Source organism: Syngnathus scovelli, chromosome 2 (assembly GCF_024217435.2).
Source record: "Syngnathus scovelli strain Florida chromosome 2, RoL_Ssco_1.2, whole genome shotgun sequence".
Taxonomy (NCBI): Eukaryota; Metazoa; Chordata; class Actinopteri; order Syngnathiformes; family Syngnathidae; genus Syngnathus; species Syngnathus scovelli.
Window position 1 is genome coordinate 6,520,473 of NC_090848.1, and position 26,218 is coordinate 6,546,690.

General features: G+C 40.7%; 1 protein-coding gene across 2 annotated transcripts in view; it reads left to right on the forward strand.

Moving 5' to 3' along the window:
* The first annotated feature begins 1,327 nt into the window (after window positions 1-1,327).
* The window catches only part of xirp2a (xin actin binding repeat containing 2a), a 42,351-nt gene continuing 17,460 nt past the window's right edge, over window positions 1,328-26,218 (forward strand). Inside the window, exons 1-3 of one of the 2 annotated variants that reach the window (XM_049752989.2) lie at window positions 1,328-1,703; window positions 14,157-14,268; window positions 25,485-25,630. In XM_049752989.2, coding sequence (XP_049608946.1) covers window positions 1,509-1,703; window positions 14,157-14,268; window positions 25,485-25,630 — 453 coding nt within the window. In that variant the 5' untranslated portion in view covers window positions 1,328-1,508. Of the gene's footprint in view, window positions 1,704-14,156; window positions 14,269-21,987; window positions 22,168-25,484; window positions 25,631-26,218 lie in introns of those variants that run through there. The other variant, XM_049752990.2, reaches the window with a different exon arrangement.

Consider the following 26,218-nt stretch of genomic DNA (forward strand, 5'->3'; position numbering starts at 1 on the left):
AATGTATACTGAAAGTTAACAATTATTCATCAATAAAATGTATTTTCTTTTACCCTTTGGGCGTTCAATGATATTTTCAGTGAGGTTCTGTAAATGTGATTTATTCTGACCACTATACCCTGGTATTTTACAAGCCACACTGAGGCCTTACCAAGGTGCCTCAAAGTAGAGATCACATCTTGCCTTGAATATTTTCAACAAACTGCTATGTGAGTTTGAGTGTTTCTTTAAATAGACAAATTAGCACCTCGCTCAAGGATTTTCACTTTTAACTGCCTTCCTGCTCCTATTGCACAACAATATTGCCAGATGTGGTCATACATATAAAGATTAATGAAAGAAGGAGTTGATGGCTGGTCAGGGGAGCAGATGCCACCTCTGTTTAAAGAACATTCCAGAGAGAAGCCCTTGAAGTCAAGTCAAACTACCAACTACACCCCAGTACACTACAAAGGTCATAAAGAGGATAAAAACAAAACCAGAATGATATGGAAGAGAAACATAAATCAGCAGTATCAATGTGTTAGATCAAATTTTAGTTGTTTCCGATCACTTTTATGATCGGTGGATGCAACCCTAGTCAACCTCAGTTTGATGCAGGGTGCGCCCTATAATGCAGTGCGCCTTATGGTGCGAAAAATACGGTATACCATTATTCACAACTGATCATTCTTTAAGATTAGGGGATTATCTGGATTGACTCATGATTTCTTTCTATTTTCTTTATTCATGGCTCTGACGTTCAAGATCTTTCCATCTTACCACTTTTGCATGGCACCCTCACTTACTATGTATCATCAGAAGCAGCAGCTCCCTGCTCAACATATAACTTGATTAAAGTTTTCAACATTTTAAAAGTTAATTAATGACCACGGGGTGTTGGAAATCCCTACAGTACATGATTGCAGCACTGGCAACCCTCCCTTTTAATGGCAAAAGGAAATAGTGAAAGACAGGATGGGTGGTGCTCATCTGTTTACGGGAAGTGAGCCAGGTTTCCCTCGTGGTCAGGTGAATTCAATTTTTATGTGAAAAACATATTTTTTCTTTGTGGGGGGAAAACAGAGTATAACTTGAGTGTCATCTTGATTACAGACCTCCATCGATGTATAAGTGAAACAAATGTGGAGTTCATTTACTTGCTGGCTAGCAGGATAAAATGTAATAGTTTTCTCTTTGGTCGTCACCGTCCATGCAACACATTTTTCTCTTTAAGGTTAATCGTATTGAATCAGAACAGCTTCTCTGCTCCATTCTTTGCTCTGGCAGCTTCACTCTTTTTCCTTCTGTGTGAGTAATTACAGTGAAGATGAGGGGAAAAAAATTGGCCAACTTTCCCTTTCTCCTCCTCCTTCCAGCCTGCTCAACTTGTGCAGCTCCTCGCACAAAGAGGAATCCTGCAACAATCTTTCATTCACCTTCTCTTAGTCCTTCATCTTCTCACCCACACGATACACGTCCTCGTCTGAAGGGAGAAGGAAGGTGGCGGATAGAGTTTCGTGAGTACAATGGAAATTCAATCAGGAAATGGAGAGGGGACTGCGAGCCCAGCGTCCTCAGGCATCCACTCGCAACGCCATCATGGGCCACAGGTAGAGACATTAGAAGATCCAGTTTTCAAAGAGGACCTGCAAGCCTCTAAGAGAATTGAAAGGTTTGACATCCCGCTCGACAGCCTGAAGAGGATGTTTGAGAAGTCCACCGTAAGTATAGAAACTCTTAAATTCCTTTATTCTTTGTTCCATTTGCCACTTTTTGCTTGTCAACAGAGCCTTGCCTTGTATTTTCCTGTGTCGTGTAGATTTCAACAAGGAAGCTGAAAAGAAATGTGAAAAATGCATGCAGAAGCCACAAGTAGCAGGCCAAACATCTGGTAGACAGATTACTGTGGGGAAATTACACACTTGGGAAATTTATCACCTCCCCATCATTTCTTTCTTTTTATTGTTTTTTTTTATTTATTATTGTACAAAAATTACAAAACCAAGTAATCGCCACACAGGAAACACTGAAAAGATTACAACCTTTTTCTTACCTACTCTCTAAATTCTTGGAAAATAATGTAGAAAGTTGTGACATACTTTCATAAATCATTGGTAACTTAAGTATTGAAAAAAATATTTGGACTTATTGTATTCTTTGGTTAAATTGAGTGTCCATGTCTCCTGATTCGTTTTTCCATCTCATCTGGCAACCTGAGAGGAAAGTCTCACTCATATTTTCCGAGTATCTAATGATGACTTTGAAAATCCCAGACGACCTACTTTTTGACCCATTGTGGTTATGAAATTTACTGCAGTAAGTTTTGGGATGATGGTGGATGGAAACTTCACTATGCTCCAAATCCTCTTCTCAATGCCAGAACACAATCCTGAGTCAGTGCATTATGGGGAACGTAGTCATGCCAGTCACTGGCAGAGCACAGACATACTAGTACAGTGCCATTGGATAGTGCTATTCAAAACCCTGTTATTTGAGACAGCTGTACAGTTCACAAGGATTTCAAAAATAACCCAGTAATTATACGTCGGGTGTAGCTGGACTCAGATCAAACATCTCTAAAAAGAGAATGAACCAGGATCACTTGATGTCACATCTGGCAACAGAGGTATAAATACTCCACACAGATGATTTGAGCTAATGATCTGCATCAAAAACATAAAAGAGCCACAATTGCATATTTGGATGTTTTTTTTGTTCTATTCAGTGGAGCAGAGAAAACTGATATTTGCTTTTAGCGTGTAGAATTACCCTGTTTTTGTCATTTGAACTTTTCTGGCAAAACAAAAGCAGATAATTGGAGAGGTGTCGAGATATTTTTGGCTACACATGTGAGATGAAGCATTAGAGTTAATAATACTTGCTTTAGAGGTTTGACCAAATGGACTGCAAATTGCCTGTGCCTCAGCCTTCAGGTCATTATTGAATTGCTTGCGGATACATTAGTGCGCTGTTTGTAATCTTTTTTTTTCTGATAACATCATTGTGTTAACATGTTCCATCTGTTTAATGTATTTTTTTTTCCCTCAAGCGACTGTGTAGTTCGTTACATGAGAAAGGCTAAATCAGTCACAGAATTAGGTACACCTTCCATCCATGCATCAGTCCGTCCGTCCATCCATATAGTTGTATTGTATATTACTTGGCTCTATTACTCCTTCCTACGGCAAATCTCAACATTTGATGATGATTTTTTTTGCCACTTTTTTTTTCTTGCTGGTCCCCATTTCAATTATTCAAAGGATGTCATGTCATTGGTTGGGCAGATTGACACGCTCCCAAGTGGTCCTGGAACTTAAGTCCCCACTGTGGGAGTAAAGTCTGCTTCCATTAAGCCCGAGCGTACGGTGATGGGCAGATTTATCTAAAGTGCAAAGAGCATGTTTTCTTTGCGAGATGTGCTTTGGTGGAGGCAGGCTTGTGTTTAGAGCATACATGTGACCTTTTGGTCATTGCTTTGCACACAAGGAAGAATGCACACATGAAGATTTACATGCGTGGTACAGACTATGTTATCTCTTATCATGCCGGGGTCACCATGCACATACGCCACAACTGGAATGTACTCCTGTGCTGTATAATCACAACCGATTTAAGCACTGTATACACCCAGTATGAGACCATTTGAGTAAAGTATATCGTAAAGACCTCTTCCAAGTTCCTAAAACATTAACAATCTGACTAGTTTGATTGAAAATCATGATATGTAATTCCGTATTGTTGCACCTGCTCGGTGTGGCTGGCCCCAAGGCAAACAAACAAAAGTGGCTAAATGCATCTCGCTGCTCTCATATGTATTTTTTGTTGTTTTATAGCTAGCAGAGCTGTTTTGTCAGAGTATTGGATTGCAAATATAACAGTGACAAAAAAAAAGCTCCTCTCAAATAACACTACTCGTTCAAGATTCCCATTTACTCATCAGATTACAATGATATTTTTTCTGCATTGCTTGATTGCATAATCCCAAACAACTGTATTGTACCATTTATTTGCATTGTATTGGATAAATAACACGAGCCGCATGACGTTCTGCACTGATGTATTGGCGGCTGTGGGCCAGCGGGTGGTAGTGTGGCATAATGTCATTCATAGGTTAGGATGTCATTGCTACCGATACCTTATTATCTTGGTTATTATCACCGGGAGGGTTTTACGTTCATAACCTTTATGAACATATGCATCAGTCCGTGATATGATCACGATTTACATGTTAATTATCTCCTTCGGACCTTATTGTTATGTTTGAAACAAAAATCTAATGGGGTGTCAATGTTTATGACAGATAGAGTAGACACCATAAAGAAAATCATTACGGGGATTTATGTCACTTGATTCCTGATGTACCAGCAAGGTAAGGTGACATCATGAGGAATACATTTAGAGAGCAGAGCTGGTGGTCTGGAATGTTTTCTCAGCATAGGCCGACATGTTGCACAACTGAATTATATATCATCACCACCTTACACATAGGGCTCATTTTGTTTAGTTTTTCACATTCCTGTTTGGCAATTGCAAGCTGTCTGCTTCTATGATTTTATTTTGTTTTGAAGCCATTACATAGAGTAAATCCGCTCCAGTTAAACAGTTGTTTAGTCAAAACACACACGCAAAGAGAGGATCATGGGAAACTAGCCAATCCCTGAGGAAAGCCAAAACCCCATACACCAGCATTGTTGATTGCACTCGGTTAAACATTAAATCAACTAAAAGCCAAAATGTGTGTGTGTGTAAAATAGTAATCCGGACTCGATGTGGACGCTGTCATCTTCAACAAGTCTATTGAGCTAGTAAAAATTCCATTAACTTTTACCAGGCATATCTGACATCTCGCTTTCACTGATTCGAATCTTTTAATGGAGTTGGCAGCGGGGCCATTGGATGCCAGTTGCAAATCTGCTGTGTGTGGATGACTTGTTGCTGCCCGCCTGGGCTCTGGCAATGGTTCCAGTGAGACTGTCAAATGTGGCACAGGAGTCATTTTAATAAGCAAGCTATTGGCCTTCATTTGCTCTGTCTCGTTTTTGAGTGTGCTCTGTCAGAAATATGGGTCGAGGCCAGGTTCAGTCTACTCCTCAAACATATGGGCCTCTATTTTCCTAGATGTAGAAATGTTGACATATCATGATTTTCCTGCAGACTTGCTGCATCTTTTTAAGAAATTGTCTCTTATGCGCCAAGGTGGGCGGTCTGGTGTACGGAGAGTGGGGTGCATCCTTCATATCTGAGCGGCGCCTTTGACAGTTTGATGGCACAACGTTGGCTAAACTATACCTGCTGGGACTAAATCCGGTGGAGTAGACTGGGTGTTTTGGGAGGGAAATGTAACATAGGCAGGCAGATTTTTTATTGAAATTGGATGTTTACCCCAACATAAAATATTAGAAATGATCATAATTCACTACAGGATGCATTATCGGGTGCCTCGGGGTGAAGCATAACATACATGTCCGTACGTCCACTGCCACAAGTAATTTTTCACATCTTACAAATATCGTACATATTTGCTGTGTCACCAATTGTTTGCATTAACAGTAGGTTAAGATGCAAGAGCTTATCATCTATCTATCCTTTTGTCACTGTGAAGGCTCTTATCTTTCATCCCTGCCTGGCATCACATATAAAGAGAAGTGGTCTCCATGTTGAGATTTCCGATGAAAATGTTTGGCTTCTTATCTGCTGCTTATCTTTTTGGACCTCATGAAAAGCAGACTGCGAAGCAGAGCTTAGATGCCCATTGAACAAGAGGTTTGACAAGACTGAGGAGCGACAGCTGTGCAAAGGCCTTGTGTTGTGCCTCTGTGCTCTGCATGGTACTGCAAATCCGGAGACGATGATCCACCATGTTCATGAAAGTAAAATGTGATCGTACTCACACACACGCACTCTCACACACACCCACGCACATGCATGCACACATACACACAAACACACACACACTGAAGTCAAGAAGTGCATCAACAGTGATGGTTTCTCCTTCTAGCATTGAACCAGAACTTTCCACATTCATTCTGGTCAACACATTGGGTCAACCTGGTAGCCATATTGGGTGTGGCTCAACCAGACTCTCCTGCAGGGTCTCTAATTTTGTTTCATATTCAAGTCAGTGACTTTCAAATATTTTGAGAAGAGAGCACAGACGCATGGATAAGCACATTTAAATTGGATTTACAGACTGGAATAATCATAAATATCTCAATAAATTTACATATCTTCTGCACTTACCGTAGGCTATCTTAAAAAAAGGCCTTTGATGATGGTGACAGAGTGTGGCAGAATTGTTTCATCAGTGAAGGGAGATGATTTTTCTGACATGACTTCAATCCCCAGCTGGATGTCTATTTTTGCCTTAATTCGAATGTCAATAGTTCAAAAATGTCAATAATTTCACTCAACTTCATTCATACAGCACTGCACAACAGCAGCTTTAAGTGCTGTACAAGGACAATAATTAAAAGAGTAATGCAATTATAAATAACTATGTAAATGTTAAAATCTAAATATATTATGTAAATAATATAAATACATATTCTTGTAAGGGCCCTCCCGGTCTCTCGGCGAAAATTCCACCAGCCACCATTGAAACTAAAATCAAGGAAAAGAGGTAAAAATTACATCAGTTTGCCACACTGAAATCACATGCAACCAAAAATTAAGTACCTTTTTCCGGTTAAGCTTTAGTAAGAAGTTGTTTTGTCCAGTGTCAACCAATGTTAGTTCCTTGACCAGCCATACACAGTTTTCGGAAGAGCTAAAAACAGAGCTACATCTCCAAGCCACATTGTAATACGTCGTGTATAAATAGCAGTGCAAGCTGATGTGGCTGCTGATGCTCCCTGAACATCAAGATAGCATCAAGCATGATGAAAGAGAGTGAAATATGATTTATATTCTGAAAGGATGGAGCCAAAGCACTATTAAAAGCCAAGACTGCTATTTTATTGAAGACTATGGAAAACAAAGATGCACTAAAATAATAATGCACTAAAAAGTAATGGAATGTACAGATAGAAACGCTAGAATTCAAATGAAGCTCACGTTTTAGCAAATTAATCATGAAACATTAACACATGCGCACACACGCACACGCACACACGCAGGGCGCTTCTGGCGCAAATAACCTTTGGAATGACATTGAACTCATTGATCGGAACCCCGGTGTTTTTGTGCTGCTTTGCAATGTGCTCCTGTTAAAAATGGAATCAGAGTGAGTCATCATTTGGTGCTGCCAACAGTTGTCAGTTGGTGGCCTCTGGAGGGTAATTACGGGAATTACTATATCTAAAGCCAACTGCTAGTCTGAGGATGTTTACATGTAGAGCCGATAAAAAGTTTAGGAATAATAATAAAACAAAGAAAAATGTCATGTAATACATATTTTGTATCACTAAGTATTTGACATTTGGCGTTGCTTATATACCAGCAAAAATGGGGAATACCGACGGCACAGCAGGAGCTCAGATGGTTTAGGGTTCTTTGAGAGCCACGAATCAAAAAGCTTTGCTTCAGCACTGCCTCCTACTGCTGATTGAAATTGACATCAGACTTGCATCAGGAATGTCACGTGACCAAACCGAAAAGACAGGTGAGATGTGACATTGCTCGGATGCATTAGTTGCAATTTGACTGTTGCCTCTGTCTGATTTTTATTTTTCAGTAAGCTACAAAAAATGCCCTTCAAACGTATTTAATTAGTTGGGCTTGTGATTTTTGAAGAGGTTCCCCAACGATGTAGCGTTTAATGGCATCAGAACTAATTGCTTTTCCATTTTTCATCCTCTCTAACTTCCGCCTTACTAATCAGTGCTAATTCGTGGTCCTCCATAATTGCCTGCTCTTCTGTCCCTTCTCTCTCTCATTTTCCTCATTCATCAACTCCTCAGACTTTCATAGTACTAGCCAAACTGCAAATTTTTTCTCTTCCGCTTAATTGTTCAAGCTCGCATACATGTCATCATTCGTCTCTTGGTTGGCTTTTAAAGTTTTAAACCTTCAAGTTTCAAGCAAGTACCAAGTTACTGTGAAAAAAAATCTCATCAAGTTAGCACGTGGTTCCAGCAAGTCGTGTCAAGTCAGAGAATCTTATATAATAATATAATGATATATATTTATTTTTATATTTCTATATACTAATATTACTTAGGAGAAGGGTGGCATACTGTCGGCCTAACAGTTCAAAAATGAAGGGTTTGATTATGGCTCTGGTCTTCCTGTGTGAAGTTTGCATGTTCTCCCCATAACTTCCAATGTCTTTCAAAACAATGCATGGTCGGACAACTGACCACTCCAAATTGTGTGATCGTGAGTGTGACTGGTTGTCTATGTGTGCCCTGCGATTGGCTGGCATTCAGTTTGGGTTCTATCAGTATAACAATCCCCCATGTGGCTGAGCGAGCCCTTCATTTGTGTGCTTTGCTGAAATTGGATATACGTTTTGGAGTCCCATACCACATGTTGATCTGTCTTTTATACTTTTTGCATCTTTCACTGAGCCTTCAAGTTTATATAATCCCATCTTCATAGTTTCACTCCATTTCACAAGCTTTTCCCTCATCTTATCACTCTTACTCAACTTTGTTTCCTCTGTGCCTATGTTTGTATAAGATTGTCTTGCAATTGCTGTGTTTATCCATAATGATGGCTAGCAGATTTGTGCTGTTGCATGAGAAAAAAAAATAGTGTAAAAAAAGCAGTCTTTATTCCACTGTACAGTACACACATATCTTGCAAAGAGAGAAAGCAGATAATGAACAGTCCACAAACTGTGTGTGTGTGTGTGTGTGGGGGGGGGGGTGTAGTGTTGCATGAATGTTCAGTATTGCATAATATCAATAGAAGGCATGTGCTACTCGTGAGAGCAGGGCAAATGATAAGCTTTGACGTCAGGGAGCTAGCAAAAATTACACAATAAATTAAGAATGAATAAAGTGATGTATAAAGTGATCCATCACTTGCTTGATCATCTGCTCATCTGCCATAACATTAGGTACGTCTGCACAATCCATCCATCCATCCATCCATCCATCCATCCATCCATCCATCCATCCATCCATCCATCCATCCATCCATCCATCCATCCATCCATCCATCCATCCATCCATCCATCCATCCATCCATCCATCCATCCATCCATTTTTTGAACCACTTATCCTTAGCCACCTCTAACTTCCCCCTTGCCAGTGAAATAGGTGGTAAAAGATAATTTATTTATCTTAGACTTTCACCTTGGATTTTTTTTATTGTCATTTATATGACATGGACTACTGGAATGAAGAACACTGGCTGAAGAAGGTTTGCCTGGTGCAGTGTGGATTATGTTTGAGAGCTGCTGTGCCAGAAAAGCCATCAGGCACTTAGGCCAAAGAAATGTCACAGTGCTTGTGAGTGGTGTATGCTGCACGTGTTCCAGATGCAAGGTGCAATCTAATTTGAAATGATTTTCCCAAATTGTGAGTGACCTATTTTCTTGGCAGGCTCCCATGAGTCACTTACTGGCCACGGGAACCTGCATTACTCCGCAGACATAATCATTAAATGACATCTCTGAGGCATTACATTCCTTTGCAAAAATACCGAGATAATATGTGAATTACAAATTGAATGAGGGACTGGTTGCATATGAAACACTCAATTGAATATATACCAGGATGGAGAGATGGCAAAATGATAGATTAAACGCACATGTTTTGTGGTTTGATTGTTGTGCTACTGCATTTAATATTTATACGTTACATAGTTTTCCCGAGCCCATAAAACAATCGAAACAAAAAGATGAAGCATGCGCTGCAGCGGCAAAATTCTGCCTCAACATTTTGGCAGGCAGCCTCCTGCACGTGCGAGTACATGGGATCACAATTGTCATTGGTGGTGTTCATCTATGAGCTAGTTCTCCTGATAAATACATAGCCATAGATGTCTATTGCTAGCCTAGGGTAGTCAGTTTTTAACTTGAAAAGGTTTTGATCTTGACTGCACCGGAGGCGACAAATTAACTCCAGCACGCGTTCACTATGCCAGCTGTGGGCAGATCATTTTCACCAATAGGTGTCAAAACATTAAATCGGAATAAGACTGATCAAGGAAGATTTTCTTCACGGGCAAAAATATCTATTTACATTGCAATAACTGCTGGTTGTTCTGAAGGCGAGGTGCATGTATGGACAAATATATTGTTGCTCTCCGGAGCATTATAAACCAGGCAATTTGAAAGTTCTGGACGATTGGATGATGATACGCTAAAAATATAATTAGCTATTAGCACACTTTAATATTTCATGCTGAGCAGTGAAGTCGATTCAACCCTTAATACAGCTAGGCACAACTATGTTTGAAAATATTTCTAAATGTGTGAAGTGCTATTATAATATTTTGTCATTGTGGTATATTTGTGGCTTAAAATATTATTTTAGGCAATTACTATTTTTTTTTTATCTCAAAGTTGGAGCCTGTTCCTCAGATGCCTGGTTGCCAAGCAATCACAGGGCACATATATACACACATTTATTAAACCTTCAGTCTTTAATTGCCCCAAGAAACATGTTTTTGGAAGAAGCCAGAACACCTGGAGAAACCTTGCACAAACACAAAGTCCACATTATCTGCTTTCTCTCTTTGCAAGATCTGTGTGCTGTTCAGTGGAATAAGGGCTGCTTTACTTTTTTCTACATTTTGATTTCTTCTATTTTTTTTTTCTCTTGCAACAGCACAAATCTGCCAGCTATAATTATGGGTAAACACAACTATTGCAAGACCAACGAAGGCACAGACGAGACAAAAGTTGAGTAAGAGTGATGAGACAAGGGAAAGGCTGATGGAAAAAGTATAAAGGACAGATCGACATGCCGAGACGTGGCTACGTCTTGCCAATATCGTACTTTATTTACGGATCAAAAATTGTCATGACATTTCCCCATTTGCTGTCATGGTACCCTTCTGTTTTGGTATCACAAAAACTAAGTAAACAAAAGTTCTGCAGAAAAACAATCAAAACCGAGCTGTAGAAACCAGAAGTGAATTCATATAAAAAGGGACTCAAATTTAGCAGTGCTCCTGAATTGCAGGTTGAAGTCACTTTTTATTCAATACTTTCAGCTTCTAGTACCCTTGTACCCAGTAATATTTCTTACAAAATCAAAATATTTCTGAGCCTTGAGTAATTGCCAGGTTAAAAAGTAGAATAAGACACAGAACAAACAAGAGAGGACAAATGAATCACATTTAGCAGAGAAAGTCGGAGCAAAGATTATTGGTAGAAAACGAAACTGATAGAGGTTGACACAAGACAAAAACGTAACGTTTCGGTCCGCGTGACGGTCGATCAGTCAATGTCTCCTTCTAATGGGCAGACACCGATGTGACGAATCTATGAAGGATGGCATATAGTCATCTCTCCAGGCAATATTACGTGCACATCACTGTTACCATGGTTTCACTATTTCCCCAGTTGAATGGCTTTGCAGTTGGTTTATATCACAGGAAATGGTCCCAGATGGCCAGAATTGATTTCATTAGCTGAACTTCTTTTAAGTGGATCAAAATTTCCCTTCCCATGAATTGGTTCTCCATTGTGAAGGTTTGCCATTGTTCAGACAGATTCCCATGATTTATTCTTACAGATTATTCCTTCTGTAAATGTGCTGGAGACCATTACCCATTCACCTTCACTGGCATGAGTGAGACCCTTTTAATTTTCCCCTCGTTCTTCCTCCACATGGGGACCGAAAAAGTACCCTATTTTCCGGACTATAAGGCGCACCTAGTAAAAACCTCAAATGTTCTCAAAAGCCGACAGTGTGCCATATTGTCCGGTGCGCCTCATATATGGACCAAATTCCTAAATTCAAACTGGCCCGAAGCATTGTGTCATGAAATCAATCATAAGTGGCCTGCTGAAGACTTTGAATCATGGATCAAAAAGACTATGGATCATTATTTTATGATTATAAAGTAATTTGTTGCGTCTGAAGTTGAAATAAAAAAGGTAAAATGGAGAATGATTTGATTTGGATTAAAAATCTGACATGATGCATTAATGGTGCGCCTTATAGTCCGGTGCGCCTTATATAAGGACAACGTTTTAAAATGGGCCATTCAGTGAAGGTGCGCCTTATAGTCCGGAAAATACTGTACCGTAGATGCAAATATGTATATAAATTTGCACACAACTGAAAAATGTCAAAACATTGCTGCTGGTACCACTACTCTGTTCCTTTGTTTTGGTTCAAAAACGGCCATTGTGGACATGAATTCCGCATATTTTGTTGTGCCATATGTCATTCCTGTACCCAGTCCAAGTACCATTTCTAATATGTACTTGTTTTCAGTGAGTAACATCTGTGATTCCCTTCTGTTGTGAAGTCAAAGGCACATTTTGTGAAACATGAAGCATTGGGGAGTCAGTTAAAACCATGTGACGATGCTTAGTGCAGCTCAGTGAATTGAGTTTCATTCGAGGTGAGAGTCACTCGAGAAAGAGTTAGAATGACAGTGACAGAAAGGGGATGATTATGAACTCTCCATGATGGCTGTGAGAGTGTGATAGTTTGAGGGGGGATGCAAATGAGAACGTTTGGAAGATTTGCAGGTTTGACAACATTTTTTTTTCTCTCAGAGTATTTTTTTTAAATAATTGGTTGACATCTAATAACTGCATGATTTTGCCACAGGCACCGTGTGCATTGCGTGACTAGAGTGGCTCCATGATGACGCCCTGCAATTCAAAGACCACTACGGGGAAAACATAATTTGCATAAAACAAACACCCATACATCTGCAAACACACACACACACACACACACTCACACACACGCACACACTGAATTTGCAAATGGAAAAACATGTCGTGTAGGCTGACTTCTAAGTTGTGACAAAATGCTTGCGGAAGAAAAACATTTCACCAAGGACGCGTCCTCATTGACGTTTTTTTTTCCTAACGTGGAGAATTAATGAAATACAGCAGGGTAGAATCTATTCATATTCAACCAAGCGCACTTCCAGTCAATGCATATCGTGCTCATCCATATATTTACTTGTGCACTGTGCGTACACCAAATGAGCAGCACTTTCTGTGATTATAATTGCCAGCCAGTAAACCTGGATTCAAATCTGACTTTGTCAGAATGTCATTTCGACAACATGCACATTCCCTATGGATCGACCTATACAAGCAGACATGATTTTGTACAGCTGCACTTCATTCACTCCATTTCATCTCTCCATCTGGTTTCCGCAAAGAAAGTGCTTCTCAGCTTCCAATTATATGTGGCTTTGGAATTATGAAGTTTTGCGAGCAGTTTTGTCAACTAACTTTAGATCTTACACTTGATTGGCGTTTGAGTCCAAAGCAAGCAGAAACACCACAAAATTGCCTTCAGAAATTTAACGTACTCTATTTTTGTGCTCAGCGCCAGTCTAACAAAGTGCAGAGTAATTGTGCGAATGGGTAAAGTTTTCTATCTTTTGTTGATTTTGTAGACTTTTTATGACAAGCTAAGCAAATACCCCGATGCCTTGCCCAAACATACAGCCCTGATCATCCTAGATTTTGGTTAAATCCATTACTGGTTATTTCTCCACATAAACATGCCTGCACCTCTGAGATAAAGAAATCATGATCGACTGATCCCTCTCATAAATATTAATGTTTATTTCTACTAAATGGTGTCTTGAAATTGCAGACTTCTTGGTAGCATAGTAATGACGTTGCACTGATGATCTATCGAGAAATCTTATTGCTCGCATCTTCTTAAGGAATGGCATTTTGTTAATGCTGCAGTTGTTTTTATTAAGTGCTCTAGAAATAAAGTTTAATTGAATAGAGGCACAATATCATGTACTGAAAATGTAGATACAAATTTAGTGTGAGAAAAAGTGAGAGACCCCCTTCATGATAATCTACTGGATTTTTCTTCTTCCACTCTCGAGTGTTGCGTTATGCTTTTATTTTACGAATGAAACAAATTACCTGTGGATATGACTTTATAGCTTTTTTTTTTTTTTTTTAAATACATGGGTACTTTTTAAATACATGGGTAAAACAGCTGCTGTCCTGAGGTTCTGAGATGACCTGATGTGTCACCTTTTGTTCAACACAGTAAAAAAACAAAAGCGCAGGTGTTGTGATGTGACAGCTCTCCTCCTTTTGTTCTCTCTGTAACCAGGAAGTGACAAGCATCCATGCATCACCATCCAAACAAGCGACATCCAGATGTATTGTGCTGCCCGATCAACCACGAGATAAGCCAATGGCCTTTTGTCTGGATGACAGTTTTTGTGAGTACTTTCAAAATGTAATGTAGATGTGTGATGGGAGTTCCGGTGTTCTTCACAGGCTCTAACACATTTTGCTGTAGAACATAGAAAAAAAACATCTTGGGTACACTCGATTATTCTTGCCAGATAAGACTCCCGGCCTGGAACACTTTTAATAAGGACACTTCACTCTCAAAAGATAACTATGTCTTTTAGATGCTATGCCTTCAGACTGTGATAGCAACACTGGAGAACTCGCCTGTAGTTTGTTTTCAGCTGATTGTGATAACGGTGTGTAGACTAAACCGTGACTGTGTATGTATGAGTGTGTGCAAGCACGTGTGTGTTTGTGCATGTGTTGGCCCAGTTAACTCACAACTCACTATTCAGTCTGCTTCAAAGTTCAATGCCCCTCGAGGTCGTACAATTGGGAATCTCACCAAAGGTTTGGGAAAAATACAGTACAAGTAGCACATGAACTTGCGAATTCAAACCACCACCATGTCAGCGTCAAGCTTTGAAGTTGGCGCTGTAGGAGACGGCAGCCTTTCCAGTAGCTCTCTTGTTTTTGACTATTTTTTGACTTTTTTCGACCTTTCGGATTATTTATCTTATTATTTATTTATATTTTTTGTCTATTTTTCTTTGTTCTTTAACTGGTCAGCTCTTGACTTTTAAGTTTAAGCTCGTGCTTTCTTTATTTATTCACTGCTTTTCGGAGTTAGTGGACACTTCTTTTTTATCATCATGCGACGCGGAGCCGGCTTGCTCACATACTTGAAGGAGGAACTGTTATCGCTGAGATTAATGGGGCAAGCTGGACTACGACACGACATCCCGGTGGAGCTGAGGAGAAAGTACCGGGGCTGCAAAGCCGGTGCTAAGATGAAAGCCAGGCGGTCGGAGAACCGGAGGAGATATAAACCATCGATTCCTTCCGTAATCATGGGGAATGTGAACTCCCTGTCCAACAAGATCGATGAGCTGACGGCACTGAACAACCAGCGGACCTACAGGGAAAGCAGCGTGCTCATCTTTACGGAGACATGGCTAAACCACCTCGTACCGGATGCTAACGTGGACCTGCAGGGTTTCACTATGGTGAGAGCCGACAGAGATGCCAAAGCTAGTGGAAAACGGAAAGGTGGGGGTCTGGTCGTGTATGTGAACCATCGCTGGTGTAACCCGGGACATGTTTCTGTAAAGACTGTGTTGGGCTGCCGGGACCTTGAGCTGCTAGCGGTTAGCTTGCGGCCATACTACCTGCCGAGGGAGTTCAGTCACGTGATTACCATCTGTGTTTACATCCCTCCGAGCGCGGACGCAGCCACTGCCTGTGAGACTATACACACTGTCACAGCCAGGCTAACGACTCAGCACCCCAATGCTTTTGTAATTATCTCTGGAGACTTTAATCATGCAACCTTGGACTCTACTCTGCCCGTTTTCCATCAGGCTGTTGACTGCCCCACAAGAAACAACAGGACAATAGACCTCATGTATGTCAATGTGAGGGATGCGTATAAGGCCACACCGCTCCCCCCACTGGGGAAGTCAGACCACAACCTGATCCACCTACAACCAGAGTACACCCCCCTGGTCAAAAAACAGCCCGTTGCGACCCGCACCATCAGGAAGTGGACCCCAGAGATGGAAAGTGTCCTGAGAGACTGTTTTAACACCACAGACTGGGATGTGCTGTTCGATCCGCACCGTGAGGACATAGAGGGGTTGACACACTGCCTGACGGACTACCTGAACTTCTGCATGGATGTGGTCTCTCCTGTTAAGACAGTCCGCTACTACCCGAATAACAAGCCTTGGGTAACACGGGAGGTCAAAGCCGTCCTGAACAGGAAGAAAGCCGCCTTCAGGAGCAGAGACAGGGAGGCCATGAAGGCAGCACAGCAGGAGGTAAAACACTGTGTGAGGGTAGCCAAAGACGCCTACAGGACAAAGGTGGAGCAGAAGCTGAAGGAAAACAACATGAGGGCCGTCTGGGAAGGTGTGAGGACTATCACGGGCCACAACATCAAGACCAGGGTCGTTGAAGGGACAACGGAGAGGGCGAACGAGCTGAACAACTTCTTCAATAGGTTTGATCGGCCCTCGACCCCCCCACCTCTACTGCAGCCATCTCTCCTTCCCTCCACAACACACCACCCCCGAAACGACACAGCACCCCCACCCTCCTCCTCCTGCCCCCCCACCCCAGATACCACAGCACCACCACTCTCCACCTCCAGCCCCCCCACGCCAACACAAGCTCTGCCTTACTTCACAGTAGACCAGGTCAGAGGACAACTGAGGAAGCTTCGACCCAGGAAAGCACCAGGCCCGGACAAGGTGTGTCCCAGACTACTGAAAACCTGCGCTGCTGAACTGGGGGAACCACTTCAACGGATCTTCAACCTCAGCCTGCAGCTGGGGACAGTGCCTACACTATGGAAGACATCCTGCATCACGCCGGTTCCTAAAAAGACCCGGCCCAGTGAACTGAATGACTTTCGGCCGGTGGCACTCACTTCACACCTGATGAAGACATTGGAGCGGCTCTTCCTCGGTCTCCTCAGACCTCAAGTGCGACATGCTCAGGACTGCCTGCAGTTTGCATACCAGTCAGATGTTGGAGTGGAGGACGCCATCCTCCACCTACTGCACCGAGTTCACTCCCACATGGATAAGGGAAGCGCCACAGCGAGGATTCTGTTCCTAGACTTCTCCAGTGCGTTCAACACCATCCAGCCCCCCCTGCTCAGAGACAAACTGGACAGGATGGGAGTGGACCCATACATGGTGACCTGGATCTCCAGCTACCTCACAGACAGGCCACAGTACGTCAGACTAAAGGACACCATCTCTGACACTGTGGTCAGTAGCACTGGAGCCCCACAGGGCACAGTGCTGGCCCCTGTACTCCCTGAAGGAGTAATCCCAAGGGATTAATAAAGTTGAGTCTAAGTCTAAGTCTAAGTCTATGCAAGACCTAGGCGATCCTCATGAGAGCTTAGCTCAGCGAGGATAAACAAAGAGGCACGCACACTTTAAAACCATACTGCCCTTATAGCGTGTACACAACTTATGTAATACTTAGTATGTATAGTTGGCACTCCAATTGTTAACATTGCAGGCTTCTATTCCCAACTGCATAATGTAGATGTATACTGTACAGGACAGGAGTCAAAAGCAATCAATCGATAATAAATCGATTATCAAATGAATCGCCTCATATCCTAATAATTGAGTAGAGACATTTTTAACTAAGAGATTGTTTGAATCTTCTGATTTCAGGTTCTCAAAAGTAATAATTATCTGATTTCTCTATTCCTTGATGAAATCTGATTGTTTGTGTTTAATCAAAATAAGTTATCTGCAAACATCTGGTTTTACTTTGAAAAATTCCATTTGATATTGCACAAAAACATTTAGAAATAATCATCCCAGCCCCCCTATGTAGGGAAGGGAAAAAAGATCTGATTGGACTTGCATTTTAATAAACGCACCATCACGCAACAAATTCAGGTGTAATCAGGAAATGATTGAATTCATTCAGTGCTCAAATAATCTGCCATGCATGTGGGCTGGCCGAATAAATTCATGCACTATTCAGTCAGGATAGCTCTGTGGGTGTGCGCCTCCAGTACAAAGGTGACATGTTTTTTTTTTTGTTTTTTTTTTGGCATTAAGCTAGATGTAAAACTATTTTAAAAAATCTCCCATGTTATTTTTATTCTTTTAATAACAACATTGTTTCTCATTGCATGTACAAAAGTTGTCCGTGCATTCCATAAACATCGATTTTATTTTATTTACACATACTAAATTTCAGTCATACGAATAAATTTAGAACCACTCTGATAAATGAGGCTCCAGGTGAGCAGTGGCTCATTTGCATGATGTAGTGCCAGTCTTTCAAAACAATTTTCATCAAGGGAAAAATTGGAATTCAAAGTGTGTGCCTTTATTTTTGAGTATTTTATCAAAAGCTTTTAATTGTAGATCTGGAGATCACAGCAGAAACACAAATGTACACACACAAGCAAACAAATTGGGAGCTTCACTATGCCAGTACACCTTTGGAACCCCGCAAGGAATTTAAAGCTGGAGCCGGCTGATGATCCTCTCCCGTCATGTTCTCCTGACCGCGTAGCAGCTTTTGTCGTCGTTGACAGGTTGTCACTGACGTCGCGTAATCTGCAGGGTCAAATGACTGACAGTGGCGGCAAGAGTTGTTCTCGAGTGGCAGGAGTCGTGCTGGGGGACTTTTTTTCTCGTAAAGCCGTCAAGTTTAAATAAAGCACAGTGGTGCGGTAACTCTTCTTTAAACAGATGCAAAGCTCCCCCACATATCCCCCTGCAACTGCTCTATATGAATCCTTGTTTACTTGTTACAACTACATGTGTCACTCACATGCTTCATAAAATAATTCAACACCAAAGCTCTGCCTCGAACAGAATAATGCATTTTGTTTTATTTTCTACCACATCCAGCATAATGGTACCTTAAAATAAGTTTTGGAAATGTTATTTTACAATTGTAACCCACCAGGGCATCTCATTGTGTTGTCAAAAGGGTTGTAACTTTAATTTTTTTAATTACAATGAATTTATTACAAATAAATGTACATGTTAAAACAGGGGTCTCACTCATAGCCCACTGAGTATTTATTTATTTTATTTTTTTTGCACCCCCCTACTGGGCATCACAGTTTAATGTAAGCGCAGCCCCCCACCCACATTTTTTTAACCGTGTCGTTATGCTGGCTGCTTTACTTCCTTTTTTCAAAAGTGACTTATGGGCTTCCATAGTACAGGCCAATGACAGCTTTCAGGGAAATATAAATCTGACGTGACGCCAAGAGGAATAAAACGATCTTGCCACATCTTTTTCAAAACCTATGCTGAAGAGTGAGGTTGCCAACGGGAAAAGCCAATTTCAAGAAAAATGGGGGACAGATTTTTGTGTTTGCACAGGGCCACACTGACATATTTTCGTTGCACAGGGAAAGTTCCAATGATCATGAAATTAGAAGTCAGTACTCAGCTCAACATGTACCTGGGGAGATGAGAGAGAAAATGAGGAACTATTAATTTTCTGAATGGCTATTAAAAAAGATTGAGAAGATTAAATTCATTGTACTTTTTTGGAATACTTGAACCACTTTTTTTTGTGGAATACACACACCAATCTCCAGGGGCCCCAACGTAATTTGGGTATGAGACCCCTGTATTAAAAAATGAACAAATTTTAATTCCATTTTGTGATTCAAACAATGCAGAACATTCCCACAGTGTCATTACAGAGCTGGACATGTCAGAGCTTATTTAACGGCTGCTAAAAGAAAGGAATCGCCCACGTTATGACTAATCAAAGACACATTTCATTAAAAGAAAAAAAGAAACTAGATGATGGAAGCGTTCTTTTGTGCAAATTGTGTAAGCATCCCCCCACAGCGATTCAAATGTCAGAAGAATAGGTACATATGACATGCCTCTTTCGAATGTGAGGTACCATAAATTAATTTCTGTTAATTGTTTATCATTCAAAAACTTAAGCACAAGCATAAAAAAGAAGCTATTCTTTAGTTTTACTTTGGGTAGTTAGTGTAGGCTTTCATTAGGTATTCTATGGGAGTGCGTTTATTTTTCACTTTAGGAACAGGAAATCCATGTGCAATTTCAGTGGGATTATCAGCCGAGTGCAGCCTCTCCTTGAGGCCGATAACCGCACTTTTCTCTGGTCAATGGGCTGCCAACAACAGCTCACGGGATGGGCTCAAGTCAGTAAATACAAGTGATCACGGCTAATAATAGAGAAAATAGACATGAATAATTCATGTGAAAAGGATTTAAGCTTGTATTGGGGGAAGGATAATGCACCAGAAAAAATGAATGAAAGGCTTTGGGTTGAGGTCAATGGTTTATGAAGGGATTCCTGCTTATGTTGTAGGCCAAGGCAACACAGGAGGGATAAAAGAAGAACTGTTTCAGTAAAATGTGTGCTTCTTTTATTTTGAAAGTTGTGCTTTACATGTAGATCAGTACAGGCAAGCGAGACCTACGACTTGTGTTTGTAGTGTTCCCACGATTTACCAATACGATATATTTAATGACTTTTAAGTAAATACTTTTCCAAAACAAAAAAAAAGACTAGCAAAAAACAATAAAAACAATGTAGCACATGCTGCAACATGCACTATTTATTGGAGAGATGCAGTATTTAATTAAAATAAGATAAGGCAGAGAAGGTCCCCAACTAATCTGGAAGAATATTCACTGTTTCCGCAAATTAATGGGAATATACACTGTTTTTTGTTTTTTTGTTTATTTCGAACATTAAAGCAATACAAGAAAAAAGAAAAAAAAATACAGAAAATGATAACTCCATAGTACAATAGAACATAAAAAAAGAAAAAATGATATTGCATTATAATTTTCCCTTTATCGTAAATTCGTGTTTGTTCTATGTCGGTAAATTTTGTTGTCGTATGCTCTGTTTCGCGACAGCCTTAGCTTCGATGGCGTCCTGTGCTAGACCCGTCCCTTTTTGGTCCCCCCCTTATCTCCTATTAAAAGAAAGTTATGTCATCACAGTAATGTGGTATGATAGCCTCCAATTTATTGACAGGCACCCACAGGAATTTTAGAAAAAGTATGTTTTAACAAGTGTAAATGTTTGAATAAGTTAAGTAGTGTTGAAAGCATGTGTTCCAAGTGAGTTAAACTATGCAAGTTTGTTTTGCTTTTTATTTGGTCTTAAGCCATTGTTGTTGTGAATACGACAACCTTGATCCACCAACAATCAGAACCTTTCCACTAAATGCTCCATGTAAGATGAAAGAAGATTGATGTGTTTGAGTCCTGTGGCAGGTCAAGGTGCGTAAAGTATGTTTATAAGGAACTGCAAGCAAACCTCCACAGATAGACGATATAAAGATTTGCTAAGAATTTGTGAAGTGGGCACTTGAAGACAACCTTCCACTTTTCTGCTATATTCTGACTGTCTGCTGTATGCACACTTGCCCCATTTTTGCTCATCTTATTTATTTATTTATTTATTTATTTACTTATTTATTTATTTATGTTATTTGTTTATTTATTCATCGCTCTTATTTGTTCATTGTTTGTGCCTTCTTGTTTTTACTTTTTGTGCTGTTTGCTTGTATGTATGCATATTGTGTAATATGTCTTTTCACCGTGGGATAGTGGGAAACGTAATTTCGATCTCTTTGTGTGTCTTGACATGAGAAGGAATTGACAATAAAGCAGACTTTGACTTTTGACTTTGACTTCCATATTAATCGTAGTGCATGTTTAATCCACCCTCTAAAACTGTTCGTCTGCCAGTGGGATGGTTTTAAAAATATATAATAAAGATGATGATAATAAGAGTTCAATTCTTCAGTGATTCAGTGAAATATGATTTATTCATTAATAAAATATGATGACATCTAACACATATCTACACAAAGCACCCTGATCAAATTTTTGGATTACAGGTCGTCAAGCTCACGAGAATGTGAGTAACCTCATGCCACAGACGGGTGAATATAGAATTTTTGATAGTATTTTCCATACTGTATGTTAAGTCTGTGCCCGTAACACCGCTGTGACATAAGTTAAAGGGCATGCCGGGTACCTTGATACTTGATTCTAAAAAAAGGCCAAGGCGCATGCACCAATCCTCTCCTGTAAGTCCATCCTATTTTTTTTACGAAGGGGGATTCTAAAATAAAATCAGCTGTCACTGCATGCCAGGGCCTCACTGCTGAGCAGCACGCGGCTGGAGCTGGCCTCCAAGCTATTGCATTGGACTTGACTTGTTTTTTCAAATAAGTATTTCTTTCTGGAGTTGCAAGGCCGTTTGCTATTCAGTGGGATTCTATTGACATCACTTGTTCAGTGTGTCCTAGGCAGAAGGTAAGCAGTCATTGTGAATTACCAGAGCGCTTCTATAAAAATAAGCACGTACGTACAAATTGATTTCAGCCAAAGCACAAGTGGAAGAGAACATTGGAAAAAGGAGACAGCATTTGTGCTTATAATAAATTGTTTTAATGGCTGGGAGGTGGAAAAGGAAAAGATTGTGGTATTGGGTTGCTGTGCTGCAAGCTTCAAAATGTGATATTTCTGACTCCACTGGCGACAAGCTCATCGGCAGTATTCTGAGAGTGTGGCGAATGAGAAACAAAAGTGCTTAGCTGAGCACAAGGAAGCACTCCAGGGCAATCTGGTCTACATATAAAGAACTTATTCTGATAGATTTGACAACTCAATTATTGCGCCTGTTTTGCTTTCATCTGTGAGGAGAAAATCAGCCTCCGTGGCTGACATTTCAATTAGTCCAGCTCATTTGGGGCGATCTCGTCAACCCTCACCAACCAAAGACTTTGGTCCGTAATATCAAATTGGGTCGCTTAAGGAGTATGGTGTGTGGGAGCCCAGAGAGGGAGCTGTGACACCATCGTGTTTAGTCCGGGCAGTATTCTTGCCTTGCCATGTAACCCTTAATCACTGAAATAACTCATTTGTCTCCGTCTCTCCTCAGCAGGCGTGCAGGAGAGTCAGGGAGGGAGGCCACTCAATTTCTGAATTTGCATGTTTTAGCCAAACCAGCATGTACATTTAAGCACTTATGGTGTAACACTGTGAATAAAATCAAAGTAACACATCAGCAGAAGTAAAACAATGCAGATGATAGCAGTTTCTAAGGTTTCCCGGCGCCAAGAGCATATTCGTTATTGAATGCCCATAATAATTAGGATAGGGCCATACTTCTTTTATGTCACACTCACATAGCATGGGCCTCTCCACACTCCCCCCCTCCCCTTACTAAATCTTTCCCTCTGCAAGAGAACATGATGCTGCGGTAACAGGCGCTAAATAAAAAGACCCGAGGCTGGCTAGCTCACCTTTGAGCTATGGCAATTTTGCAGACGACATACCATTGAAAGAGGCTGTTGTCACTGCCGTCATGCTTCAAAAAGCAGGTCTCTGGCTCTGTGACAGCTCCTGACCATGACGTGATCATACATCTCTGGTGATAGATGAAGGCGTTATGCTTGTGCTTCTGTCATCGTGCTGGTGTGAGGTTTTAAGACAGCCTCAGGTGTAGGATATCTGACCTATATTTATAGGATAGACTCAGTAAAAAACGGTTTATTTTCAGATCCCACCGGCTGCCTATTACTCACCACACACTAACATGCCGTTCGTAACAGAAAGCTTAAACTGGTGTCATGAGGACAGTATGTTTTTATCATGAGGTGCTTGAACCATAGTCATTAATACCACTCAAAGTCACTCTCTAAATCCGGTGGGGAACATTTTCCTCGTCAGGAGTTATTTCCGTTTTGGTCCGCCGAGGGCCATACTAGATTAATTGTATTTTTAGAATAAAATATTAATACATATGATTTGTTTCCCCAGTCACGGTAGAAAGGTTTTAGCAGACAACAAACATATTCACCTCTATGTAAGCAAATCAATTCACCAAAAATTAACCGTGCCGTTTCAAGAGAAGCTGGAGTGCATCCCAGCTGACTCACTCAAGAATAACTAACAAGACATTCACTCCTAGTGTCTTCAGGGGAAGAAAAATACCCTGACTTTGCATTAAATCGATTAAGCCACCTTAAAACTATGCAGTTGAACTCTTAAAAGTGTGATTAACACATCCAGGCTAGTGGACTGGAACGCAAACTCACTATGCATATTTACACCGGGTTTGCCGCCTGTGCCGGTGAGGTTCATGACTGGGATACACTTTTAAACAAATAGTTCATATAAGTGGCAGACAATTTTAATACGCCTTGTAAAACGCTAAATAAAGAATTAATAATGAAAGCCAGAGCAAATCTAATCCTCAACCCGATTTGATCGCTAGATAAAAGTATCAAATCTGATCAAAATTCAAAGCGAGTTAGGAAAACAATGCAGCATTTTCTATCCTATCTAACTGTGTGGAAAGGAAGAGTAACACCCTGGATCACTTTCAAACTGACGTCTGGAGGTGAACACTATGCCATCAGTGACTTCTCTTACAAAGATTATTCAAAAACTTTCCAATTTGGTCAAGCTCTGAGCTAGAACTTTAATTAAGCAGCATGGTGGGGAAAAAAACATGACAAGAAACACACTGATTATTGTGCAAGCTTTATTGTGAAAAATGCGCAAAAGAATATAAAAAAAAAAAAATCACATTTTCTTCTGAGATGTGGTGGTGAATGAGGCTAAACAGAAAAAAAGATCATGCGTGGGAGTGGATCTACTCTGATGTGAGCTATAAATCATGCCTTTGACACTTTTTGTATATAATGTACAATGCCTTAAATGGTTTACACGCACTCCAAACTTTGGACGGAGTGATGACGCTTTGTAGTTTGTGTCAGTTCTACAAAGAAAGTGATTTCTCAGTCTAGTTGTTTGTTATAGCCTGGCCATAAAATTGTCATACCAATTCAAATTTTCAGTAGAAAAATATAAATAAATAAATTAATTAATTAATTAAAAAAATAAAATAAAATAAAAGGTGATTGGGTTAATCTCATCACTTTAAAGCCTTGTTGTGTGTTGAAACCACAATGTACACACTGCATTACATAAATTTAAGTATGTAGAAACTGCATAGCCAAGCACAAACTGCGACAAATAAATGCAAGCATATTTGATGGCACAAACGAGATCTTCATTTTGCCCCAAAATGTTTTAAAGAATCCGGTGCAGCAGCGCTCCACAAAATCTTCTCATGACTATCACAATTCATTCATATGCAGCAAAAACTGCATCTTATGACAAAAGAACAAGGCGTAGGATGTCAGCATGTTCAAAGGTTGCAGGTTGTGCCGATAATGAGCGAAAATCATTTTTATGTAGGTTTTTCTTTCATCCCACCACATTGTTGCCGCGAGAGACCGAACATGTAAAGAGCTAAAAGGTCCAGTGTGGGTGTGTGCTGAGACACGGTGAAGCGTTCTGTGTTGCTTAATGATGCTTTGTAGCGCAGAAAAGTCAAATGCAAAATCAATGGTCTCCCCTAATTGGCGGTCCACAGGGGTGCATTGAGCAAAATGGAGAATCATAAACTCGTGTGTGCTTATTGATGACTTTGTTACAGATTCTCTTGTCTTGAATAAATATAAAGCATCAATAAGAAAACAGAATGCTAAATAACTCAAGTATTGTCTCCACTCAGAGCCCAGAAATGATGACATTTTCATGTTTATGTGTGTATGTAGCTGCAGAGGAACAGCCCATTCAGGGGAGTCGGGCTCCAGACGCCGATGACCGTGAGAGCAGCGAGTCTGTGTCACTAAAAGAGCGTCTGGCCATGTATCAAGCTGCTGTGTCCCACAAAGAAAGTACCAGCTCCTCCTCTGCGGCGGTAAGACCATCTATGCAGGATTTAGGTGATGGTGTGCTGACAGCCAGAGTCGTTCACAAGTTCACAATTTTGTGAATAACTGCTACTAGTCCAAATGAAAAATGAAGAATAACATTCCACAATGTAAAATTTCAATGTATTTAATCATCTATGCTCCATAATGTCATAAAAATAAATCTCTGCTTGTAAGTGCCAAGACGGAAAACCACCGCTTTACGCCTGTGACCCTCAGGCAGCACTCACTGCATTAAAGACATCACACAATGATTGTGTAAAGCATATTACCACGTAGACCACATGTGTCAAACTCAAGGCCCGGGGGCCGGATGCGGCCCGCCACATCATTTTTATGTGGCCGCGAAGACAAATTGTGCATCAAATTCGTGTGTTATTACTAGAATTGCGGGCGGCTCGGTAGCGCACTGGGTAGCACGTCCGCCTCACAGTTAGGAGGGTGCGGGTTCGATTCCACCTCCGGCCCTCCCTGTGCGGAGTTTGCATGTTCTCCCCGAGCCCGCGTGGGTTTTCTCCGGGCACTCCGGTTTCCTCCCACATCCCAAAAACATGCTTGGTAGGCCGATTGATCAC